This window comes from Coloeus monedula (genome assembly GCF_965178545.1).
Source record: "Coloeus monedula genome assembly, chromosome: Z".
Taxonomy (NCBI): Eukaryota; Metazoa; Chordata; class Aves; order Passeriformes; family Corvidae; genus Coloeus; species Coloeus monedula.
Window position 1 is genome coordinate 69768936 of NC_138822.1, and position 24577 is coordinate 69793512.

At 38.7% G+C, this 24577-nt stretch overlaps 1 protein-coding gene across 1 annotated transcript; it reads left to right on the top strand.

The window, feature by feature from the left end:
- Positions 1-896: 896 nt before the first annotated feature.
- Positions 897-21981, top strand: EMB (embigin; the record flags this gene model as incomplete). Its single annotated transcript, XM_082301697.1, has 9 exons — positions 897-981; positions 5839-5922; positions 8898-8981; positions 11105-11276; positions 12427-12515; positions 15966-16090; positions 17041-17317; positions 17992-18025; positions 21897-21981. 9 exons carry the CDS (start codon positions 897-899, stop codon positions 21979-21981), a joined length of 1035 nt encoding a protein of 344 aa, XP_082157823.1.
- Positions 21982-24577: the final 2596 nt, after the last annotated feature.

The window sequence follows — 24577 nt, forward strand, 5'->3', positions numbered from 1 at the left end:
GTACCCCATCAAACAGTTATTCTTTCAGAGAATGCCACCATGCCAGATTCCATTTTGCACTATCAGAATTCAGTTATTTACCAAGTAGCAAACAGAAATGCATATAATGCACATATATATATATATACATGTGAGTGGGTTTACTAGGTAAGTACACGTAAATATAGAAGAAAAAAAAAGTGTAAACAATTTCACTTAGCTATTATCAAAAACCTGAGAAGCTTTTGCTAAAAATGGTGCTCCCTGGGCACTGCTGTACAAGCCGGGAGATGTAGAAAAAGAGATGCAAAAGAGCCGCAGCTCCCATACAGTATAACCCAGCTGCCCTGGAGCCAGTGACCCTCAAAGCTGGGCTCTCCAGATGATCACCAGCTAAAGGGTAAGGACAGACAGACTAGCTCTGCCCCAGGCAATCTTCTCCGGGCAAGCCCTGCCAGAGCCGTTTGCCGCCGAGAGTTGCTCCTGCACAGGTGGTCCTGCAGCCACTGCGCCTTTGGGCCAAAAATAACTCGCGACCCCGTGGCCCTACCTGCCCCGTCATCCTCCCGCTGCCCCGGCGGTCTCGCAGGTGGCTCAGCCGCCAGGGCCTCGGTCCAATTAGCCACCGCTGCGCGCCCCCGCCCTTCCTCCGCCACTTAAAGCGCGGCGGGCCCGCTGCTGAGTAGATCTTCCCACGGAGGGGGACGGTCGTGGCACGAGCGCTTTCTCGGCGGCTTTTTTGGGCCTCTTGTTTTTTTTCTCGTGGTGATTTGGGGCAGCTTTGCTTTTGGCCTCCGTCGTTGCTGGAGTAGCCGGCCCTTCCGCAGAGCCGCTCCGGCCCGCTGGAAGCTTCCTCAGACGGTGCAGCCCGCGGGGTGTGGATCCGGGCCGAGTGAGGGGAGCGCGGCGGGGGTACCATGCCTGCTGCTTTCTCCGGCCGATGCCTGGGGCGCTTGCTGCCTCTTCTGCTCTGCATCAGCTTCTTGGGCGGGAGCCCTGCAGGTAAATGTAAGCTCTCCCCGGGCCGGGCCCCCTCCGCCCTCCGTGTCGGGCGGGCCGGAGCGAGGTGGACCGGAGCACCGCCTGGGAGCAAAGGTCCTCCTTGCTCCGCAGCATCCCCCCGGCTCTCGGGGGGACGCAGCGCTGCCCCAGCACGGCGGCTGCATTTCGGCCTTGCCTGTGGGAACAGCTGAGGCGTTTCTTTTTCTCAGCGGCCCCGACCCTCCCTGGCGCCCGTGCCTCCCTCAGCGTTCGGGGTTCTCGTGGGACAGCGGGGATCAGCTCCCGATGTTCCCCGGCGCCGGGGTGGTGGGCGGCAGCAGATGGGCTGAGCCGCATCGGCGGTCAGCCGTCCCGTAGCCTTACCAGCTTCTCCTTCACTTACCAGAGGGTTTATTAGCTCACAGGTGTAGGACTAGGAAGGTGAGGTGTTGTGTCTTAGTGCTGTCTTATCCTTACTGAGAAAAGCGTTTAAATGCTGAAAAAAAACCCACCCAACCCCCTTCCCCCCCCCCCCCCCCACCCGATGAATAGATTACATTATTAAGATACCAGTGTGGCTGGTAGGTTGTGGGGGATGCTCCTTGGGATTTTGTGTTGTGTTTCTAAACGTAGCATTTAAAACCCGTGAAGAAAGAGGAACTTGAGCCTTCTGGGCCTCGTTCGTCCTCTAGTAGCTTTCAGCAGTTCAGGAGCAGACCAGCTGCTTCTCGGGAAATACGTTCTTATTTCTAAAACTAGTGGATTTTTGTTTTGGTTTTTCTGAGGCATTGCAGAGTAGTAGAGAATGGTTATAGAAGGAATTATTGGGTTGCTGATGTTTGCTGTGAAGGGTGAGATTCTTAGAGTAGGTCGTGCCAAGGCCAAGAGTTCTCTTCTGTCTATGTGTGCATACTCTTAGGTGAATATCTGTGCTGGGACTTGATTTCACTGTGGTTTAGCTGCATTTTCAGTTTGTGAAATACAAGTAGTTGTTTTTTTCTGTCTCAGTTGCACTCCTTGTACCAAGAGGAGCAGTACTGCTCCCTAGGTGATTTTACCTTCTGTAAAATTTCTAGTAGTTTCACATAATTTGAAAGGAAACATACTTCTCTAGTCTTGTTTGAAATGCATATTTATGTATGCACACAGAGAAAAATCTACTTTGTAGTTCTTAAGTCTTTTTAAAATACATGTGTATTTATGTACACACACAACTTGAAGTCCTTTCTAACAGTTCACTTAATTGAGAAGTTTTTTGAGTGTAAATGGTCTGTTTTTTGTAGGAATGCGTGAGTCAGCATGTGGCTAATTGCCATAAGCTATTTATTTTCGATAGCTGTTACTGCCAAAAACCATACCTGATGGTGGCTGAAGCAATTTAAAGTTTATGTAAAGTGGTTGGTGAAATGATAGCCTTTCATGAGAAAAAAGCCAAGCAAACAAGTGAATCAAACAGCTAAACTCTTATTTGTATTTTCAAAACTTGCACAAATTACCATCTTCCTAAAGTGGTGGGTATCATTTGTTGTTTTAAGCAGACATCAGAAATAAGCTACTAACTTTAGTAATTTTCATCTGTATAGAGTGAAGCTGTTGTTTTTCAGCCTTCCTCTAAATGTTTTTATAGCTGTGTGAACTATATAGGGAGGCATCATACTGTGGTTTCCATGATGATTGAAATGAAAAAACCCTTTACTCTTCCATTGGTTATTAACTAGATGGGTGTAAAGCTGAGCACAGGGACTGTCTACACAGCTGCAGCAAAGAGAAGTTCATGTCACCTGAAGAGAGAAGAATTAAAAACTCTTTTCTAGTGAAGTCCAGAAACTGTGTTTTGGAGATGTGAGGGTTCTTCAACCAAAAGAAATGCTTGCAGTAAAAGTAAGCAGAGGGAGCACTTGCTACACTACACAAGGATTGAGTTGCAGAAAGGTGGGTTACATGGTCTGCAGCTGGTGAGGCAGATGCCCCAAAAGCCCTATTAGATTTTTGTTTTGAGATGGTATCTTAAAGAAATACATATTTTGTTATCTTAGTCATGTAATTGTTTAGCTAATTGTTTTGGAAAAATCTAAACTCCTGCTTTTATTTTGTATTGAGTGAAGGGTAATTTCTAACTAGGTGTCACAATGTTGTTCAGAGCTTGTTGCTTGCTTCGTTTACCTTTGTGGTTGTCTAATTTAGTTGCAGCAAGTGCTCACAGATTGATTTAGGAAAAGCAATTCCACCACGTCTCATCTCTCAGCTTCTGCTCCTGAAGAAATCAAGGAGCTATGAGTATAGAACACACTTGATTCCTTACAGACTTTGCTTCCAGGTTGGGTTTTTCTGATTTCACTTGAGGGAATGGCTTTTATCAGGGCATTTGGAAGGCCTTAATGTTGATCCTCTGACGTCTTTGGCCTTAATGTTGATCCTCTGATGTCTTTGGGGCATTGGGAGGTTCTGGTGGCTGGTTTTGGATGCTGCTGAATGCTTGTGAACTTAAAAGTGTATGGTTGATATTAAATAGTAAAATAAAGATGTTAAACCAAACTGTATTTCAGCCTTTTCTTAGCTGCCTTTTAACTGAAAGAGAGAAAATAGATTTTTAAGCCTGAAATTGCTCTGCTAATAGTAAGCATGATACATCTATACTTTTTTTCCCCCAAAATATTGGCTGCCTTTTGAAGCAGAGGTAAGGTAAAAAATGAAATTAATGACATCATACTCTTGCTTATTCCTTCTCACATGGAAATTAAGGAAATGAGAACTCAACAAGCTACCACACTATTGATTAAGCCTAATGCAAAACAATTATAGGCTAAGGCATGCAGCCATGACTCAATAGCTAGAGAAGTACTCCATGTGACTTGCTTACATCATTGCGTGGCTCAGTGACACTAATGATGCAGTGCTGGCTCATCTCGATCTCCAGTGCTATTCAGCAAGTATACATGAGAGGAAGAGAGTGGTGCAATGTTAGCTCTGTTTTATGTAGTTTGACGTGGACAGATAAATACTAAAGATCTGGAAGCAGTGGTGACAAAAATAACTGTACTTGACTTTTTTCACTTGATACATGAATCAAGGAAGAAAGCCAAGATGATAACCCTGTTAGTATGCAAACCACATTGCAGGTTATCTGCCTTCATTGCAGAGAGATAACAGAGCTGCTTTACAGCTTGGCAGTGGCGCCTTCTAAATTTATCATCTTTGGTGATTTTAATTAATGTGCAGGTGATCCATGACATGCTTAGAATGCCTCAAGATGCTGCAGTTATAAAAATTTGTGGACCTTTCTTCAGTTTTACTATGAATATCAGAAAAATAATAACTCACCTTGCTCAGTACCTCTGTCAGGCAAAGAATAAGACTCAGTCTTCTTGCTGTCTGGCTCATAAGCCAGCGCATCCTCAGAGCAGATTTTTTTAAATTCCTTTCTTAGGTGAAGGGCTGGAAGGGAACAGCTGGCTGTGGGATCAGTGGACTGATAGGGAAAAAGTATGGAAAAATAAAAAGGCTGCTGTTAAGAACTACTAATGCTTATTTTTTTTCTTTTAATCGTATCTTTTGGCTACCTTGTTTCACTCTTGATCCAAACTGGTTGAAGTTTGATGGGCAGATTGAGACAGCAGATGGTGCAAGCTGTGATGGAGTAACTGTGTGCCTGAGGTGCCAATGAGAGAATCTATAGGTTGTGTATGCCTTTAGGTGCTGAAATGGGATAGGAGTGTTAGTAGTGTTCATTTTTAGGAAATGGCAGAGTGCTGACTTCACCTTCTGCTGAAGGCATGTGGTTCTCAAGTCTGAATGCACATAAAAATACAATGTAGATTTTCACTGTTCACTTAAGGCTAGATCCTTGTGGGTCCCTTCCAATTCAGAATATTCTGTGATCTGTGTTTGTTGCTGTCTTGGATGTCCAGAAGAGTTTATGATGCTAATTTCTCCCCAGTGCAAGACTTTAATTACAAATGCAAAATACATGTCCTTTTACCCTCGTGTGACTAATGGCTGAATAACTTTCCCTGAGTGCTATGGCAGTGGAACATGTCCTGGAATACCTTTGTCAGTGAAGATAGTTAGTACAAAATAAACACTAGTTCTGTCACTCAACTGTGGAAATAAAGGAATGAGGAGACATTTCCATTCTTCTAAAACGTCTAGGTATCTTGAGTTCTTAAAAGAGTGACAGAACTACTAAGCAGGTCCTCTCTGCCTCTTCCTTTGCTCTTTCTTTTCCCAGTCAGGAACATAAAGGAAATTAGCATCTCAGCTGGTTCTTGTAAAAGCTGTATTACAGGAGGAGGATCACGTTTGCAGTGGTATACGGAAAATGGAAATGTTAGCATTAGATGTTGAAGTTAATGTTTGATACAGATGTCTTTTTTTTTTTGCTTACCAAGGTGCTAATGGAAGCAAAGGAGGCTTGTTCATTGCTTTTTCATCACACTAGACTTGTGAAGTTGTCATGAAGTTGTTATTCTATTGGAAAATCTGATAATCTGTGTTAAAAATAATTGACCAGTGTCAGTAGCATAAGTGGTCTTTAAGCCCATGAACAAGACAGGATGTGAGTACAGTTTATAAAGTTGCTGGAACATTCTGAAGAATGGCTTTGCCTGGCTATAAGCTAACTGCAAGAAAAGAATTCTGTGCAGAAATTAGAGATAGAATAAATATTTCCTGTATTCTTTAATCTTTGCTTGCCTAAAGTGAGCTGAAGAACTAATGAAAAACAGTTCTTGTGCATCTTCTAATATGTATGCTCAGAACGTGAAGTAAAATGGAGAAGAAGAGCTGAGGTGAGGACATTCTGCTGGAATTATTTTCATGAACTAGCTTTTTGTAACTCAGTTTCCTTATGCTTTTTCTGTTTGGTTGGGTTTTTTTTAGGTCCAGCTATGACAACACAAGATTCCAGTCAGACTCAGGTGAATTCCATGACTAAGGTGAAAGCTGGACTTAACGAATCATCTGGTAATTGTTTTATTTCAGTATACCTCAAAGTATAGTCCTTTTCCTGTTGGTATTTATCATATAGAGTTTACATTTTCACACTTAAGTCTCTTGAAATAAGACTGTGACTTTGTGGAAGAAACAGAAGTAGATACAGCATCTAGACCTTTTGAAGCCACTGCAAGAGTTTGAGTGTTGTAAGTATCTTCAGGAGTGGAAAAAGCTATGCAACTGCCAGTTTCATGATCTGTTGCGCTTAGGCGTATGTGCCGTACAAGCAGGCAATGACCGTGGAAGTCAGGCAGCACCCAAACAAGTGCTGCTGCAGGGAGATTGCTCTAGTCTTTAGATGTGATAATTTTTAATAGGAGAGCTCTGTATGCCTGTGTGTGAAAGGTATAGTAACACCCTTGCATCACTGTGCCTGCTAGCTTCATCTTTTGTAATTGTGGCTGTGTCAAAACTGCCTGTTGTTCCTGTGCCTTAACTGTAGTTTTAATGGGAAGCCAAGAATAAGTTCCAGGCAGGACAAGAAACAAGAAATGATTGTTGATTCTATTTCTCCTTTCTACACAAAGATCAGAAAATCAGAATTTCAGCACTTTCCCAAAGCTCATGTTGATTAGTGCAAGAAAATAGGAGCTAAGTTATTTTTATACGTGACCTCAACAAAGTTCTGGCAAGTTGCTTCACCTACAAGTTGGGTGGTTTTTTTGAGGTAATGGTATTTATCATCTTCAGAGCTTTTTAGCACATTGTGAGAACTAGGAGTGCAACAGCTAATAGGTTCAATAACTCCCTACATACATAAACACATGGGGACATGTGTGAAACATAGAAAATGCTTAATATATGACCTCACCTGAATATTTTCAATTGATATGTGAATTGAGGAAGAAAGTCAGTATGAAAATCCTGTTTGTGGGCAAGACACTTTAAAGGTTGTGTTGTTTTTTGTGGCTGGATCTACCATATGAACTAGCACTGGTGCCCTCTGAATGTACCATTCTGAGGGATTTCAGGATATTTTGGGATATGGGTCATGCACATAGTAGACTGACATGAACTTAGGTGATCTGTAACAGCCCTGGTGTGCTGTCTGTTTGCACACACAGGCAGGCTAAGATCTGCCAGAATTTTTCAGCCTTGACATATTATTTCCTGGGTAAAACTTGGACTAGTTTACTTCTCCATGGGGTGGAGGTCAAGGTTTGTTGTGTTCTTGTCTAGAGCAATAGGACTATTATCTACTGCTAGAGACAGCTTTGATTTCTCTGCTTAAAAAACCATTTTGTACTACCAGTTGAGATTGACAGCAATGTACTGTAAACAACACCAAATGAAATAGCCTGAAGCTCTGTTCTTCCATACCAACCACCTAAATATACAGGATTATTTTTACTTAAACTGGTCGAAGCTTGAGGGAAAGTTTGAAAATGGAGATGGAGCAAGCCAGGCAGAAGGTTGATTTCCTGTGGCACAGAAGTCCTTGTGCTGTGAGCTTGATAGTATGTTTTCTGGAACTGGCCAACAACTTGAAAGGCCTGTGGTACCTCTGCTTGTGCCTTTAGATGCAAACCACTAGCGGGGATCTCCTTCAGTGCAGCCAGATCCTGTGAGCTGTAGCTCAGAGGCATGTGTTTAACAGCTTTACCTGAGCATTCAGTATTTTATGCAAAGGAAGAGAAGGAATAATTCTGATGAGATGTAGGCTGTCAGAGGTGCTGTTTCTACTGTGCAGTGATCAGTTTGGCCACCCAATGCATCTCTGAGTGGGAAGGCTAAAGCTGTAGCCCAGTTCCTCTATCTTCTCAGTTGTGGTTGGGAATCATGAAGAGAGGTAATCAATCCCCTTTCTTTCTACAAAAACCAGAATAATTTTCTTTTATAAAGCTATGTGACTAGGTAGAATCAGTCCCTAATTACTGTTCATACATTCTGCAATGCATTATGAAATATTTGACAATGAAATTACTTTCCAAAAATGTAAAAGCACATGTAAAACATTTAATGTATCTATCAGATTGTTGGTGGTGAAATCTAGTTCTTTCATTTCATCACTTAATTAAAAGAAGGTTATTGTAGCTGGGCTACATCTGTTAGAGCTGCAGCTTATTAATTTGCTTTATTTCTCTGTTCTTGAAATGCATGAGAGCAAGTGATGGGAACAAACTGTGCTGAGAGTTGCTGTATCAAGCTTTGTAGAGCTTTATAAAAGATCTCATACTCTCTGAGGAATATGTAACCCACAGCCCTACCAAAAAGGAATTTCGGTGACCATACAACTTGTAAATAAAAGTTCTCCTCACAAAAGGAGAATAATATTTTTAGGTTGGGCATATGATGTTTAATACTGTTATCCTTTCTTTGTAGAAGGGCATTTCTTGCTGTGTATCAGGAGTTCTGAGAAGTAGTGAGGGTCTTGGACCATTTTGTAGTGGACCACAAGGTGTTCTTGCCTCTGCATTTGTTAAAGCAGCACCTAGATGAGATAGTCTGCCTCTGACTTCCTGTCTGTAGTAGCTTTGGGAATGGCAACAGTCTGTTGTTCTGGGGCTTTTTGTTGGTTGTGGGGCTTTTTTTTTTTTGGTTGGTTGGCTTTTTTAAAATTTTCTAAAGCTTATTACTTTTTCAAGAACTATTTAAACATTGATGTAGTCCTGTATGTAAGCTATATGTGACTTTGAGTCAGGCTGTAAAATAGCTATGACGCTTTTAGACTACTGATGTTTGCAAATGCAACATTACAATAAAGCTAGAAACTATTATCTAACATAGCATAGTTGCTGTAACAGCAACCCTACAACACTGCTGCTTTAAGATTATGGCTGCTAACACAGGTCTATAAAAGGATCTCCACAGGAGTCAGCATTTGGCAAGGTCCATTTTCTCCCTCTTAAGATTGTTATAATTAATAATTGCAGTACCATATTGACACTACTGTGTGATTATTTATATAGGATAACATAACTTTGTTTCCCCCCAAACTTTGTTAGGTCCAGATGTTGCCACAGAAGAGCTCAAGCCAGCAGGCAAGGAGATCTCGTATGATGTCTTGGAGTATGAGATAGTCCTACCTGGTGAGGGTGTTATTTTTTGTCTTCCAATTATTTTATATTGAATGTGCGTACACACAAACTTTTGTATAAGAGTTGCAGAAGTATCTAGAATGGCAAGTTCTTGATAAAGTGAAGATGTTTACAGTGGGCATGTGATGAGCTCAGTAAAAGGTATGTACATTTATGCTATTATTAACTTTTGTGTTCTAATAACTACTTTTCAGTGGAGAATTGATTTCTGCTTCTGTTAAAACTACAAGTAAAACCAATTCATACCTCTCTCTTCCTCCAAATCAATTGAAGTGATAGTTTTTTTGCGCCAGTAAATCCACTTGGAGAGACCATGTAAGCTAGGGTACTTGCTGAACAGCAGGTATTAGCTTGGCAACGTCGCGGGCGTTAAAACATGAAGAACAGGAAAAATAAACCTGTTCTTAAAGTACATGTGATGTTCCCAGTTGCCAAATAATGTTCTAGAATTAATTTCTTGGATAGCTGGAGAAACTAATCTAACTGAAGTATCTCTGGAAGATTTTCAAAGTACTGGCGTGATATTCTAAGGATGTAATTTTGCAGCATTTATGCTGCATTTTCTTCTAGGAATTGAAGACTTAAGGTACTATCTGAATCCTGTTCTGGTATGTGCACTCAGTACAGGGATGCCCTAGACATCAGTCTTGCTCTTGGTTAATCCGACATTATCAGGTTTTATGTGCCGTTCATTCAGAGTATGGATTTAATTTTAAAATAAGTTCAGAAGGGACAGATATTATTTTCAGCTGGGGTAATTAGTCTGACTGTAAAATTTTTACTGCTGTGAAACCAATTCCATTTGTAAAATTACTTTGATCATAAAGAACCTCAACAAGCTGAGTTATGCTTGGCTCATTTATTGAGCCTAGTTGCTCTAATAAATGAGTTTCAGTAACTGACTGCAGTGGAAGACTGAGGTGTTGCATTTCTGAGGTTATCTCCAGTTCAGTTGATGTTAAGTCTTTTGGCTGGGACTTGCAGTCCTGGACATGTTGTTCTTCAGGTTGTAAATGTCTCTGCCAGACCCAGTAAAGTTCACCTACTCTGTATCTGGGGCTATCACTTCAGTGAGACTTCACTGCTGCTTGGGTATGACTTGCATTACTGAGTCAGTGAGCTGTACCTTTAAAGTTCATTTTCTCTTGGAAAGAATGTGAGCTGTGCAATGCAACTACACTTTTGTGACAGCCAAATACTACAGGATAGGTCTGGGATTGAAGTGAGCCATGGATGAATTTTCTTGGAGTATTTAGATGGCTAACCACACTTCTATATAGAAGGTATGAAAGAAAAGCCCAGTTATGAAATAAAATGTCAGTGCTGACAGGTCCAATGTCTAAGGTGTTTTCTTATAAAAGACTGTCTTTTTGGATCAGAGAAGATACTTGCTGTTGATACCTACTTTTTGGAAATGCTTATTTTATGCTCATGAAAAGCAAAAAACTGACAGTTTTTTTTCTACTGTATTGGAATTGTAATCTTCTGACTGGCCAGGAAGGCAAAGGCAGCCCTAAAAGGGTTTGAAGATGATTTGATGTCAACTTGAGTAACTGCAGCATGAAAGGCCTGATCCAGCAATGTTAAGGTTGTGCATTTTACCAACAGCTTCCCTTGCAGTAGGATATAGCTATGGTCTCACAGTGTCCTAAAAATCTGCAGCTGGCTAAAATCCAGATGGTTATAGATATTTGTCTTAACTCTTCTTGACATTATTAATAAAACTTTATATATATGTACTAAGTACTTAGTGTTTTTCATTTGGATTAAATAATGTAAAAACTTACATCTGTCTCTTAAGTCTACCTTGCTTTCAGTGAAATGAGTATCTATGCTTTTATATTAGAGCCCTCTAGGAAGTTCACTTACAAAAGTGTCTTATATTTGGAATGTGGAGTGTGTTATTTTTGTAAAGGATAATGTATTTTAACTCAATTATGACTTAAGAAAATTACTCTGAAACTGATTTTTCAGGGGTTATTTTGCCCTGGAGAGTGTAAATAGCCCCTGTTATCCCCCTGTAATTCTGTATATGTAAACAAACAATCTTGGAGGTTTTTTCACCCAGAATGAGGAAATATGTTTTTTCATTAAATGTTTTTAACTTACTATAGGTGTGTCTGGTACTGCACTGCAAAAAATGGTCTCTGTGGGCAGTCCGACTAAAGTTGAACTTACATGCAAATTAGAGGAGCATTCTGATTTGAAAAATCCTCAGGTTACTTGGAAAAGGGGAAATGAAACTATCAGTCACACCAGTAAAACTCAGAACAGCTGGACCATCCAGTAAGTAGCATTCTTTACACTGTGATTTTCAGTTTATAATGAGTTGTCCTGTTATATACACTGCCCAATACTAGTAATGTATATATTAGAAAAGGGCCAAATGCAAAGGTTAATCAACATACTGAAGCTTCAGGAAAGGAGAAAGGTTGCAGGTACATCAAGGCTGGAGGAGGAGCTCCTGTTTTTCCTCTAGTGCTCGAAAAACAAAGGTTTTTTTTTAAAAAGGACATAGAATAAGAAAACAGTTCCTTGAAGTCCAGTAATTCTGTTCAGTAAGTGAAATAATAATCAGTCTGAGATTAAAATATTTAAACAACTTTTCTTTCCACTCCCTCATTCTCCACATGATCTTTTCCACCTCTCTGATGTTTTGCAGAAGTCTTGAAGGCATCAATGGTCGTTTTCTTTCTTTCCTAGTTAACAAAAAGTCGAAGTGAGATTTACAGTAAAGATATTTTGAAGGTTTTCTTAAGTCTTTCAAACCTCTACAGAAACTCAAAAAATGTTGTAGAAGCCTTTCTACAGTTGATACAATTTATTGTTGTTCTTCAGAATTAGGCCATTTACGCATTTTAACTGATTGGTCTCCAATTTATTTCAGTATAGCTTTAACAGCAGTAATACTTAAATAAAATTCCTGTTATAGAAAATACGATGAGAATATAACTGATACTCCATATACACAGCTGTGTAAATCTTTTTTAAAGTGCCAGTAAAATGTATAGTTTTCAGTGGAGAAGATGCTGGACTTCATTGATGGATGCTCTTTAAAACTATTTTTTATGTTGAAGAGATTACTTAAATGGTTTGTTCTTCCTAAAGCCCTACATAGGATATGCTTCCTAGTTCACATGGTGAATCCATGTTTAATTTAGTAACCTGTAGATAGTGCTGCTTAAAGGTGGCCTTCTGTCAGCATGAAGGGTGAAAATGGTGTTTATGTTCCAAGGTGTGCTTGTGCTCTTCTGTTTTCTTAAAAATGTTATGCCATTTCTTCATTGCGCTAAACCCGAATCCTAGTGTTTAGTGATGTTATGTTCTCTGCTCCATTACTAAGCCTTACTGTTTTCTTTAGAATGCTAGTTAGCACTCACTTGTGGTACAAAAAGAAAATATACATGAAAAACTAAATTGGTGATTCTTTTTTAAGATTGACAATATCAGATGGCAGTCACCTGGGAAGTTACAGCTGTATTCTGAAAGGTGAAGTAGAAGTCAGTGCTACATTTCATTTGCAAGGTAATTTAATTAATTTGTATTTATTTTAAGTTTTTGTTTCAGCTGACCACTGCAAAGCTGTATTAGTGTTCTTTTTGGGTAGTATGGAAATTGCAACCTAACTTTATAAGTAGTGGCTAATATAGTTAGTCTAAGTGACAATAACTAAGTGTTTAAAGTAATTTTTGTAGCATGGATGGAAGAATTTTGAACCAAAAACTAAAAGCCTTTTTAAAAAAAAATTCTAATAACCAAAAGAGCATACAAGTTTACTTCTTTACCCTTACTGACTAACTGATTTCCCCTTCCCTCTCCATCTCTATGGCAGAAGTGAATATTCTTCCCTTGCTGGGGCATGGAGAATAAAAGATGGTGTCACAGATAAATTTCTTCAAAAAGTAGAGCCAGTAATTTGAAAGTTTGGTATGAGGTTTGGTGTTAAAAGTGAAGTAATGATTGGTAAAATGGAGGCAGGATTTTAAGAATTTCATTTGTATTTCTGGAACACTACATTATGGCTTTAGTGTGTCTTTTATTCTGTAACACTGTAAGAATAGTGCTTAGATGAACAATTAGTTTGCTTCATTGGGCAGTATGAGTGCCCTTTCTTCTGTTTTGTGTTCTCTTCTCCAATAATATTACCCTGGAAAGTAGTAGGTGAAATCCAGTTGCATAGGAGATGTGTGGAAATGAAACTAATACAAGCTGCTGATCTGATGAATAACTCTAATGGGAATTGCTCCCTTCTTTATTCCCACCATCCAACCATCTTTGCAAGAGCAAGGCAAGCATTTCATGTGTGAAGGCTGATGCATGAAAGATTCTCCCTGAACACGGGCTCTGAGAAACCCTAACTCTTCAAAACATTACCCTAACCTCAGCTGAACTAACCAGTGGGGCTCCCTAATTCAGCAGCTGCAAGCTGCCTTTGTTCAGTGCGATATCTGGTAATAGGACTTGAGGAAACTTGCATAGGTTCAAATATCGAATGTTAATACCTGCTTCCAGACCTTCAGCCAGGAAAGACTAGCTTGCAGTACTGAATAAATGCAAAGCTGTAGTTTATTCAGGCCTTTTAATCTCTAAAAAATAATTACGTATTTTTCTTGTCAGCATGTGTGTAAGGTTCAGTTGAATAGCTAACTGTGTAGATGGAAAAAATTCCAAGGAGACCTTTTTTTTTTGTAAGTACACAATAATGTTACAGTAAGGGCAGTAATGACTCAATAGGAAAGTCATCTTTTCCAGAACAGTGCATAGGACTCACTGATTTATTGTAAGATGGGAGAATTGCTTCTTGGTGGTTGAATGCTGCCACTTCTGATGCCATAAAAAGTACTGGCTTGATGCTTTTTAAGATTAATGCAAGAGTAAAGGAAATGGGAAAGAGAAATCCTTGAATCTTCCAGTCAATAATGCAAGGAGAACGATTCTCAAACTGAAAGATGAGTGTAATGTGTTGGTATAGATTCAGTGGGTAAAGTCATCACTGCTGTAACTAACTGCAATAGCTTTTCCACTAAGCAGTTTGGGATTATTGGATGTGTTACCTCTCCTCTCCTTGCCCCCTGGTTCCTGGCTTGACATAACCCCTCAGATTTTGAATTTTATTTTTACTCAGGTTTGCAGAAAACTTACTGGAAGTTCAAGTTAATAAACACGGAACATGAACAGAGGATGTTCATGGGTATTATAAAATGTTGTGAAATACTACTAGCTTCTAAGAGGGTAGAATAGATTAGTTTCTTTGGCCTTTTTTCAGGGATCCTTAAGCAGCTGTTGAGGTACGTGCACCATGAAATTGCTCTGGTTTTTAAAGCAGTGTGGACAACTGACTGGTGTACATGCTGGTGCTGATACCTGTCTCTTCAAAAGTTGGCTTTGTGCAGCGGAAGTATTTTGCAACCAAATTCGGTGTGATCTACTTGCAGCAATACCTGTGACAATCTTTGCATGCATTCAAGGTTTAACAACTGTTACAGAGCCAGATCGAAGAACTTGTAATAGATATTTGTATCCTTAATCGTGGCTAATGTGGTCGCATGTATTGCTGGCATGCCTATAGCTAAGCTTTGCTACTGATCAGTGTGGCTAAATCTCTGCAACATAAGCTTGTTGTGCTGGGTGTATTGGGTTTTTTATCCCAACTTGCTTGTATTTCCTCTTCTCTAAATTGTGAGGAACATTGCAGCAGTAATTACTGAGGCCATCCCTTTTAGTGACGTCAGAGAAGGTACTCTGCCACTACTCTTTAAAAACATAGTGTTTAATGATTAAAACGTACACATGGAGTGAGAGAACTTCACTAGTAAAGTGTCTTGATTTATGGTGCAGCAAATTGAGTGAGAGTAAAACAGTGTTCTTATTAACAAATTGGTTTCATATATATTTTTGGACAGGAAACTTAAGTTTGAATAAACATGAGAAGTGGATATCTTTGGGGGAAAAATAATTTGTGCTCAGCCAGTCCAGAAGGGTAGAGGACAAGAACAATCTTAACCTGTATCAAATTGTTCATCATAACTGCTGAAAGCAAATACTTGGCCTGTTTAGTCTAGCGTGATCAATAAAATCTGAAGTATGTACTAGATCTGTACTTACAAAGTACAGCAATGAAACTTGAAGTAAAATTTGAAATGAATGGATCTGAGGAAAACATACCGGTAAACATCCTAATAAAGAGGGAAAGGAGGGGGAAAGGGAAATACATGCTTCAGTATAGTGCATTTGCTAAGCTCTAACAGTATCTGTGGGATAGTCTCAATACATTCAATAGCCTTTCTGGGCACATGCTTTTGGAAGCTTGTGGGGCACCTGCAATTACAATGGCTAGGGCAAGTAGCTCTTAAGTTAAACTGATGTTTTGTTTCTTCTTGGCTGTATTCTGTCCTCAGCAAGATTGGACCAAAAGTCCTTTTTATTAGCATGCACCCAAAAGTCATTGCTTCAGCTCAGAAAATGTTTGTAACTACAAATCTCCATTAATCTGCAATTTTTTCATAGTTACAGAAAAGTTCTCTGTATGTACAGCTTGTCAGATAACATTATGAAGTCACATCGTGGCTGGAATAGACTTCTAACAGTTTCTGTAAATTGAGCAAAACTGCAGAAAAATTACATGTTTGTTTCTAATGTACTAGAACTGAAGCATGTAGCTTGCAGCTGCCAAGGAAAGGAAAGAGGAAATGGGTAAGGGTAGAAATCAATCTGATTTTTTTCACTTGATGTTTGGTATTAATTGGCAATTTTCAAGATCACACAGCAACTGAAAACAGGATTCCTCTAGTCTTCTGCATAGATTGTCTCTGAAATGACTCCTCATTTACAACATGTTATGAAGGATAGAATCGTGAGGGTTTTAAGTGGAAAAAGTGAATGGAGTACTATGAATGAATACCTAAATATATTCTTTTGTAACACTAATCAAAACCTGTATCTCTCATTCAATGAATTTTTTTTCCTTGTTCTTAGTACCAAAGATTGAAGGAAAAGAAAAGACTCTCATCACTTATGAAGGAGATCTAGCTGTAATGATTTGTAAAACTGAGTATGCTCCCATGGCTTGGACCTGGTATATGACCAATGGAACTGAGCTGGTAAGGTCTCCATCTGTTGGCCAAGCAAAATAGTGTGACAAAAAATAGGTACAGATACTTTGTGAAGTATGACTCTTTACTGCAAGCTCTACGAATTGCATTTCCATTAACTTTAATGGAAATCATTGTATGGAAATGGAAAAAAAAATTGTAATATTTACAAGTATTCATTGTTACAGGGATGTAGTTTTTGTTCTGGTTTGTATGATGTTTCTTTTTCAAAAAAGCCCTGCCATACTCCTGCATAAACAAATCAGCTGGGTTTTGAGAGACTTGTTTTTACTGTATTTATACTGGTTATACTCTTCAAATCTTGCCACTGGGTACAAAAATAATCTTACAGTGAGATGTGCTTTCACCTATAAAATGTTGTATGACCCTTTACTTTCTCCAGGTACAAGTAATTCTGTTTCCTAGCCTTATGACTTATCTAGGAAGCATAGCTTCCTAAAACACTTTGGTTTAGCCTTCTTCTGTCAACTGATGAGGGGAGGTAAATAGATTTGTCTCCTTCATACTGCTGGAGATTAGCAATGACTTGTAAGAGTATCAGCATATTTCCCAGTGAAGCAGAGTACCCTCTTCCACTTCTTGCAAGTACTTGTGTTGTGCTATGGTGAAACCTGTGCCTTAGATCTGACAGCTGAGGATGCCTTTGTCATTGGACAGTCAGGAGAGCCAAAGGTGCTTTTTATCTGGTCTTAAATAAACTAAAACAGTTCAGACAATTTGCCCACTGAAAGTTTGTATTTTCCTCCAGTGAGTCTAGAGGGAACCAAGGGTGTCCAGCTAAAATAGATCCTTCCCTTTAAGGTGGGCTAATTGTGCTTCACGAATGCCTTTTGTTGCTAACTCATTGTTCATATCTATACAGAGCTGTATGTTGATGATGCTCTTGGATTAAACACCTTCTCATTACATTAATAAGACTTGCAATGTATTTTTTTCAGGTTGCCATTAATCCATCTTCTGATACAAACAAGTTTAGAATTAAGATACAATCTGCCAATGTAAACCGTCTGGAGATACTCAAGCTCACCAAGGAAGATAGTGGTATATATTGGTGTGAAACTGCTTTTAGATTAGGGAGCAGTAAAAGGAGGTTTGAACTTAAAGTTCTGTCCATCATGGCACCTCTCAAACCCTTTATAGCCGTTGTGGTTGAAGTTGTTATTCTTGTAACTACTATTGCCCTCTACGAGGTATATTCAAAAAGGAAAGGAGAAGGTAAGTTTTGGTGTGGGTTTTTTGTTTGGTTGGTCAGTTTGGGTTTTTTAATTAATCTCTAGCTTGCTGTTGAAATTAGAACCAAAGGTAGAAAGGTATGACCCATAGTGCATCATATATGAAGATGTGTCATTTTCACATCTGTATGTCTGGTAAAATTCTTTCGTCTAAAACACTGCAATACAAAGAGCTTTCACTAAGCAATACCTACCCATAACAGGTTTGATGTAGTCCTGTTTGTTTTATTTTTTCTTACAATACAAAAGGGAGTGAGGCTATAATTTCTGGAGGAATGCTTAGGAATGGAAGCAGTTCTTGGTAGCCTTAATGGAAGAAGTTTCTTTAACCAAATTTAGTAAGAAGGAAAAATGCATGTGTCTAATACATACATAAATGCATGTTACCCGTATTTCAAAATACAGAAATATATAAATCTATATATAATGCAATTTGTATTAAAATCAGATTAATAAAACTTTATAAAAATAAACCTTTTCACCAATTTGGAGGTAATTCCCTTGAATAGATGAACAAGGTAATTTGAAATATGAATTTAAGAAAACTAATAAAATTTAAAAATATTCTGATTAAACAATGAGCAAGTGTACTAAACAAGACATTTTCTATTGTTTATTAAATGGATACTTATACTTGATACTTCTTTTGTTCTGCAGAAGGTGAAAGAGAATTTGACCAAATTGAGCAACTGTAAGCAAAAAACTTCTATATTGTAGTTCAGTATTTGTTCTTACATGTATTGTTGTTGATCCCGTTGGAAAGGGAGATGATGGTGAACATAAAAGAACGGTTTATTCTTAAGACTTCTGAATTCCAAAGTGAACAGAACACTACTTTCTACCTGGCACTTAATTTTGAGATTAAGATTTTTTTGTGTATGTGTTTTTTTTGTTTGTTTTGTGTTGGTTTTGGGGTTTGTTTGGGGGTTTTTTTTGGTTTGGGTTTGTTTGGGGGGTTTTTTGTGAGAGCACCATGTGTCCTCATTATAAGCTCATTCTAGAAGAGTATAACTGCAAGAAAATAATTTCCAGGTGAAAGCATAACAGAAGTGGCTCTGATTTTTTTTTTTGCAAAGTTTTTTGTCCATATTAAAATCCAGTTCTCTCCCTTGCATGTGGTCAAAGCCCTAACTCTTGTAGCTAAGCCTGTAGTTGGCTGGGGTGCTGAGAGCTGGCATTGTTGGCTGTTTTGGGGGATAACTCCAGCCTCTCAGGAGATTTCACACTGTGCTGGTAGCTTGGGCTTCCTGGGCTGCACTGCTGGAACCAAAGGAGCAGATGCAGGCACTTCTGTTGCTACTGTGCTGTTTGAGTGTCTATGCTCCAATGCTGGCTCCCCTGTCCTTAGGGCCATGTATTTCTTTAGGCTTGTTTGCTAAAATATGCTATGCTTCTCTCTCTGACTGTCCTCTGAAGCCTAATTCCCTTATCTAGCCTGTTTACCTCTTAAAACAAGAGGAAAGTTGCCCAGCAGTTCCTCATTTTAGATGTGTCCAGTCTACTCTAGTTTTTGTCCCCTTGATCCCTTCTCTCCTCCTGTGTTTGTCTCCCTTTTTCTTCTGAGTAGCGCTTTCTCTGCTTGAATTTTTTTTTTGCTTCAGTGACCTTCTTTGTTTCCCTGTGCTGTATTCACTTTCTCATTCCTTTTTTCACTGCTAGCTGAAAATACATTTTCTTGCTTTTCCACTTACCTGAACAGACTTAAAGCTCTAATTCAATTATAGCATAAAGTGGGAGTATGTCTTGGGAATATAGTGTGCTATTATACTGCTGACTGTTTGGGGATATGTCTTGGGTTGAAAATTGAGTAATTGTCTTTATTGCACAGCCCTACTTCTCATAAACATGCTGAAAATACCAGGATGGTAACACAGAATAGTGCACTAAAGTAATGTTTTTATACTTGTGGGATGTGGTTCTGTACAGCTCCTTCATCTTTATTGTGGGATTCTTAGATTAACACATAAGAGGAAAATTTATTTAACTATGTAGTTCCTGGATTCAAGAACTGAAAGTTATTTCAACTACTGGCTGTTTTGCAGATGGATTTGTGTACTGGAGAGTAGCTCCAAAGGAACATGTCTGGTCTATTATGTCAAGGGATGACTAATACAGCTGTATTTGGTTGATGAGGCTGTGATTAAAGGTCACATCCAGCTGCATATTTAGGTGGGAGTGTAGTGAATCACAAACTTTTTTTTTTAGCAAGAGAACTTTTAATTCAAGTCTTTATTGTGATTCACAGCATAACAGCTAGTTGCAGTTATTCCAGAAGGAGACTGGAAATAGTTGTGCTATCTTACACTTAAAAGTTGAGTAGTGGAATGTAACCTTTTTTTCTTATAGTAAATCAGAAGATGACATTGCTGGGGAACGAAAGTAGTTCTAGGCAAAGAAGTCAATCTGGTTCCTTAAAAGGTAAGTAAGAGATGAAAGACAGACCAGAGTTAACTTTTCTCTTGAGCAGCCTAATACTGGACAAAAGTCCACTGTACCATCCTAATCTTATTTTTTATGGGGGAGCACCATAGTAATTAAATAATTGTTTAGGTAAAGTAAGATGCAGTTGAACAAGAAATCAAGTCCAATTTGTTTTAATTCAATTCTGTTGTTATTGTCATTGTGATTTAGTAGTTGTGTCAACCCATGCAGTCTTTAAAATGAGACACAGATTAACCTGCTTGACTCCTGATCATGTAAGAATCCAGTGAATGCCAGGGTAGGTGCTGAGATGCGTAAGAAGTGCTGCTGTGTTCGAATTCCCACTCTCTCCAGCTATATTTGAGTGTCAAGTGAGTTTATGGAGGAAGGATCCTCTGTAACAGTAAGTGGGGAATATGACAGTACTGGAGAGGTGAAGCAAGGGATTAGAGGAGTCTGGGAGAGAAGACTGGGCTTAATAGATGGTGATTGAAAGGACTAGTGGTAGAATAAGGAAGCAGAGGGTGTGTAGCCCCATGAAAGCTATATAGTGAACTTCCTGATTCTCTACCCTCTTTACAGTCTGATTATAGACTGTTTCTACTGACACCATCCAGAAATGCTTGTCAGGTGATGGTCTGTCAGTTGACACTACACATACTTGTTTCTCTTCTGCATCTGGCACCTCAACTTCTGGTCTGTGGATGAGAGGTGTGAATGACTTCACGTTTGTGTCACTGCTGGTTCATCCTCATCACAAGCCATCTACCCAAGTAAAGACTGTTGCCATACCCTTTCTTTTAAAGAACAGAAGGAGATGTGTCAGGTAGAGTTCACATAAAGAGAGTAACAACTCAGAAAATGATCCAGTACAAATACTTTCCAAGACTATATTGTCTCTGTTTCTCTTAGGTTTAACCCCAGCTGGCAATTCAGCACCATGCAGCCACTTGCTTTTGGTCTCTCTGGTGGGATGGGGAAGAGAATCAGATGAGTAAAAATGGGTGAGCTCAGGGGCTGAGATAAGGACAGCTTAACAGAAGAAAGCGAAAGCTGAACACAGAAGCAAAAGAAAGGATTCATTCACTATTTCTCATGGGCAGGCAGGTGTTCAGCTCTCTCCAGGAAAGAAGGGCTTCATCATGCTCGAACATGCGTAATAGCTGCTTGGGTTTATCAGAAAAACAAATGCTATGACTCTGAATGTGTGTTCCCTCCCCATTTCTCCTTCTTCAGTCAGCTTTACATGCTGAGCATGATGCCCTGTGGGATGGAGTATCCCTGTGATTAGCTGGGGGCAGGTGCTCTGGCTGTACAAACTCCTTGTATTCCCCCAGCCTCCTTGCTGGTGAGGAGAGGACAAGGCCTTGTGACTGTGTAAGCACTGATGAGCAATACCTCAAACATTCCTGTGCTATCAACACTGCTTCCAACACAAATCCAAACCTAGCCCTGTACCAGCTGCTGAGAAAAAAAATTAACTTTATTCCAGTCAAAACCAGCACACAAGGATTTATCTTGTGTTAGATCTGAGGTTCCATTCTTAAAAAGTTCTTTCGACTCATAGCACTCAGTCAATAAATAAGGATTCTTCTCTGAGAATCATCTGCTTTGTCTTCGTATACAGTGTCAAAAGTTGTAATGTCTTAACATGGTAAATGCCAGTTGCTGTCTATAACTCCCTGAAAATAGGTTGTAGCAAGGTGGGGATTGGTCTCTTCTTCCAAGTAACAAGTGACGGAACAGGAGGAAATGGCCTCAAGTTGTATCAGGAGAGGTTTAGATTGGATATTAGGAAAACTTCTTCACTGATGGGGTCGTCAGGCATTGGAACAGGCTGCCCAGGGAAGTGATGGAATCATCAGCCCTGGGCATGCTCAGAAGGTATGTGGATGTGGCACTTAGGGTTATGATTTACTGGTGAATGTGGTGGTGTTGAGTTAATGGTTGGACTTGATGGTGTTAGGAGGCCTTTTCTAACCTAAATAATTCTATGATTTGATTTGCAAATTGAACCATTCAAAAAAAATGATGTATTGATTAGAAAGAAGTTTATTTTCAAACAAATACAGGAAAATACTAAGCAGCAAAATAACAGAATTCATATTATAATGAAATGTGTTTGTTCTTTTTTATTGCAGGAGATTTAAGCCAATGGAAGTGGGAATCATCACAAAGCTACAGAAGATGTATGCAGCTATGCGTGTTAAACATTCACTGTTTTGAAGTAAAGTCCTCTACATTTGAGAATTAAGATGCTTTTAAAATAACTCTGAAGCTACTCATTTTATACAGATGATATGATATGATATACTGCATTTAGACCTTTATCTGTCACATTGTTTGTTGTTTTACTAGTAGTAGATGTTTTTTTTACATGATTAGCCTTACCGCTGGCTTATGATTGGTCTGTTTGATTTTTATCTCCTAAACTGTAACTAGTGTTGTATTCATTGAATAAGTGGTTAATATAGAGTGGGCGTATTATCTGAGTGTTGCAAAAGTGGACATGTAAGATCAAAAAAGTATTTCCACCAAAGAAAATGCCTTTTACCAGATGATGAAGCAAATGCAGTGCAGCTGTTTTTACCAAAGAAATGGTGAAAGGGGAATCTTTATCTGGACTGAAATGAAACATTAAGAGTTGCAATTTACTCTGAATAGTAAAATGTCTTAATTCTAACTTTTCTTAGCTTTATTCTGAGTTCTACTGTACTATAGTCCTTAGTAGGCTAAACACTTAAATACCGTACAGCTCAGATATTTCAGAGTAGATGAAAGAAGTAATGGGGGTACAGTACCTTCTCAGACTATAACTGCAATAATTCCTTATGCTTGAACAAATTACTGCACTCTCTGGGGATGGCAAAACCAGTTTGGTTATTATAATTTATACAGAATGCTGAATTTTTGGGAATATACCTATATATGCTTCTGATCATACATACTGTCTAGTTGGTACTTCTACTTCTTTCAGCAAACTTGTTTCTTAAACTCCTTGCAAAGCACAGAATGGGTCTTGAGCAGCAAAATTTTTCAGAATAATAGGATAAAGCAGTATGAATAGCATTACTTCTCTTACACAAAAATTGTAACACTGCTGTTACTGACTTAAGGTACTGCTTTAGAAGAGAGAGTTGCCATAATACCTTTAGTTACATTATGCATTCAGCAACTGAAAAATGTTCAGCTAATAAGAAAACGGTTGCATCCCTTGCCTGTGTTTGAAATAATTAAAACTTTAATTTTGAGAGGAAGAAGTAAAAACTTCAGAAAAATGTCCTTTCATAAAAATGTAAGGAAAAAGGCAGTGTTTGCAGACTCCATAGGAAGTGAAAGCAAAAAAAAAAAACATCTAAACAGAATTTCTTTGTGTTGGTCATTTTTCTTTGACCGTAAAGGAATGTAGAAAACACCAAAGAGATAAAACAGATTTAATTACCTTTCTTTATTTTTTCTATTTTACTGTTTCTTACTGAGTTTGAAAAATACCAGAAATCCTAGCATGGGCTGTTTTGTTGGTGATGGGAGACAAAATCCAGTCTGATCGGTGCTTTTTTGTTTTTCATAATTGATTTTCCAGTTTGAAGAGCTACAAGTTAAGGTCCAAATAAGACACAATGAGAAGTATATAAGCATTAGATTGACTGTAAGGAGTGAATATGGATAAAGATTCCCCTTGCTTAGATACTGTGTTTATTGTATTTTGCCTTGGAGTTTCTATGCACTGTTAAAACCAGAATGCATCTACAGTTTTTTATATTAATTTCTCATTGATATAAGTGTTTTTATTGTTGCAGGTAAATGTTGGCAGTTTCAAAAGCTTTACTTCTGTATATTGTTTGGCACATTTTAGAGTTTGTAGTAGTTTGTTTCTTGTAGGCAGTTAAATAGTAAAAAAAGATAGTGTTACTTAGACATATAAGAATTAGATTCTGTTTAAAGCAGCATTAATATATTTTGCAGTGACAATGAGGTTAGATACTGTCTGGAAAAAAGCCCACCACGTAATCAGAAATGGTAACATTTTTCTGCCTTCACTTAGCATTCCTTCCCAATCATGCAGCTAGGCTATAAAATTTTGGCTAACATAGGCAAGTTGAACAAATAGTCTTTTGCAGCATCAGCAGGGAAAACCTGGATTGAGCATGGATTTTAGAAGCAATGCATCTTAGATCTGTCAGAACTCTATTAGCTTGGTTAGATTGGCTGCTGAAACTGTAGCTTTACCTTGACCTGCCTGTAGCATGTTCTGCTTGCTTTGTCTCAGGGGTTTGGTGTTTATTTTTATGTTGGTAAGTAGTTTTTCATCATTGGAAGCGGTTTTATTCTATGCATGTTCTCTGAGGTTCAAACCCTTTTGGGCTACCCTACAGAGGGGAATAACAAGCAATATTAAATGGTAAATATTAAGTAATTGGCATAATTAATGGTCAACTTCAAAGGCATAAACCTTACTTTTTTTGGTCCCAGTACTGCAAGGAGCTCTGGAAATCTTGAAATTTCTCTTGAGAACTATGTGTTGTGTATGTTCAAAACATTCCCATTGCAGTTGCTTTATGATCTTAACATTGAATGGAACAAAAACTTCATAACTTTAAAAAAATCCCAAAACCCTAGGCAGTGATTGTGTTGTTTTGTTTTGTTTTTTTTTTTACTTCATTCAAGCCAGTATATACCAAATAAGATCCAAAACAATTCTGAAATTTTCAAACAGCAGTTGGAGCTAAGTATAAGGTTCCATAAAATTACTTTTAATAACAAAACATTAATCTGTAACAACCGACTTACATGGGTAGACTGAGTCTTAACAACTTCAACT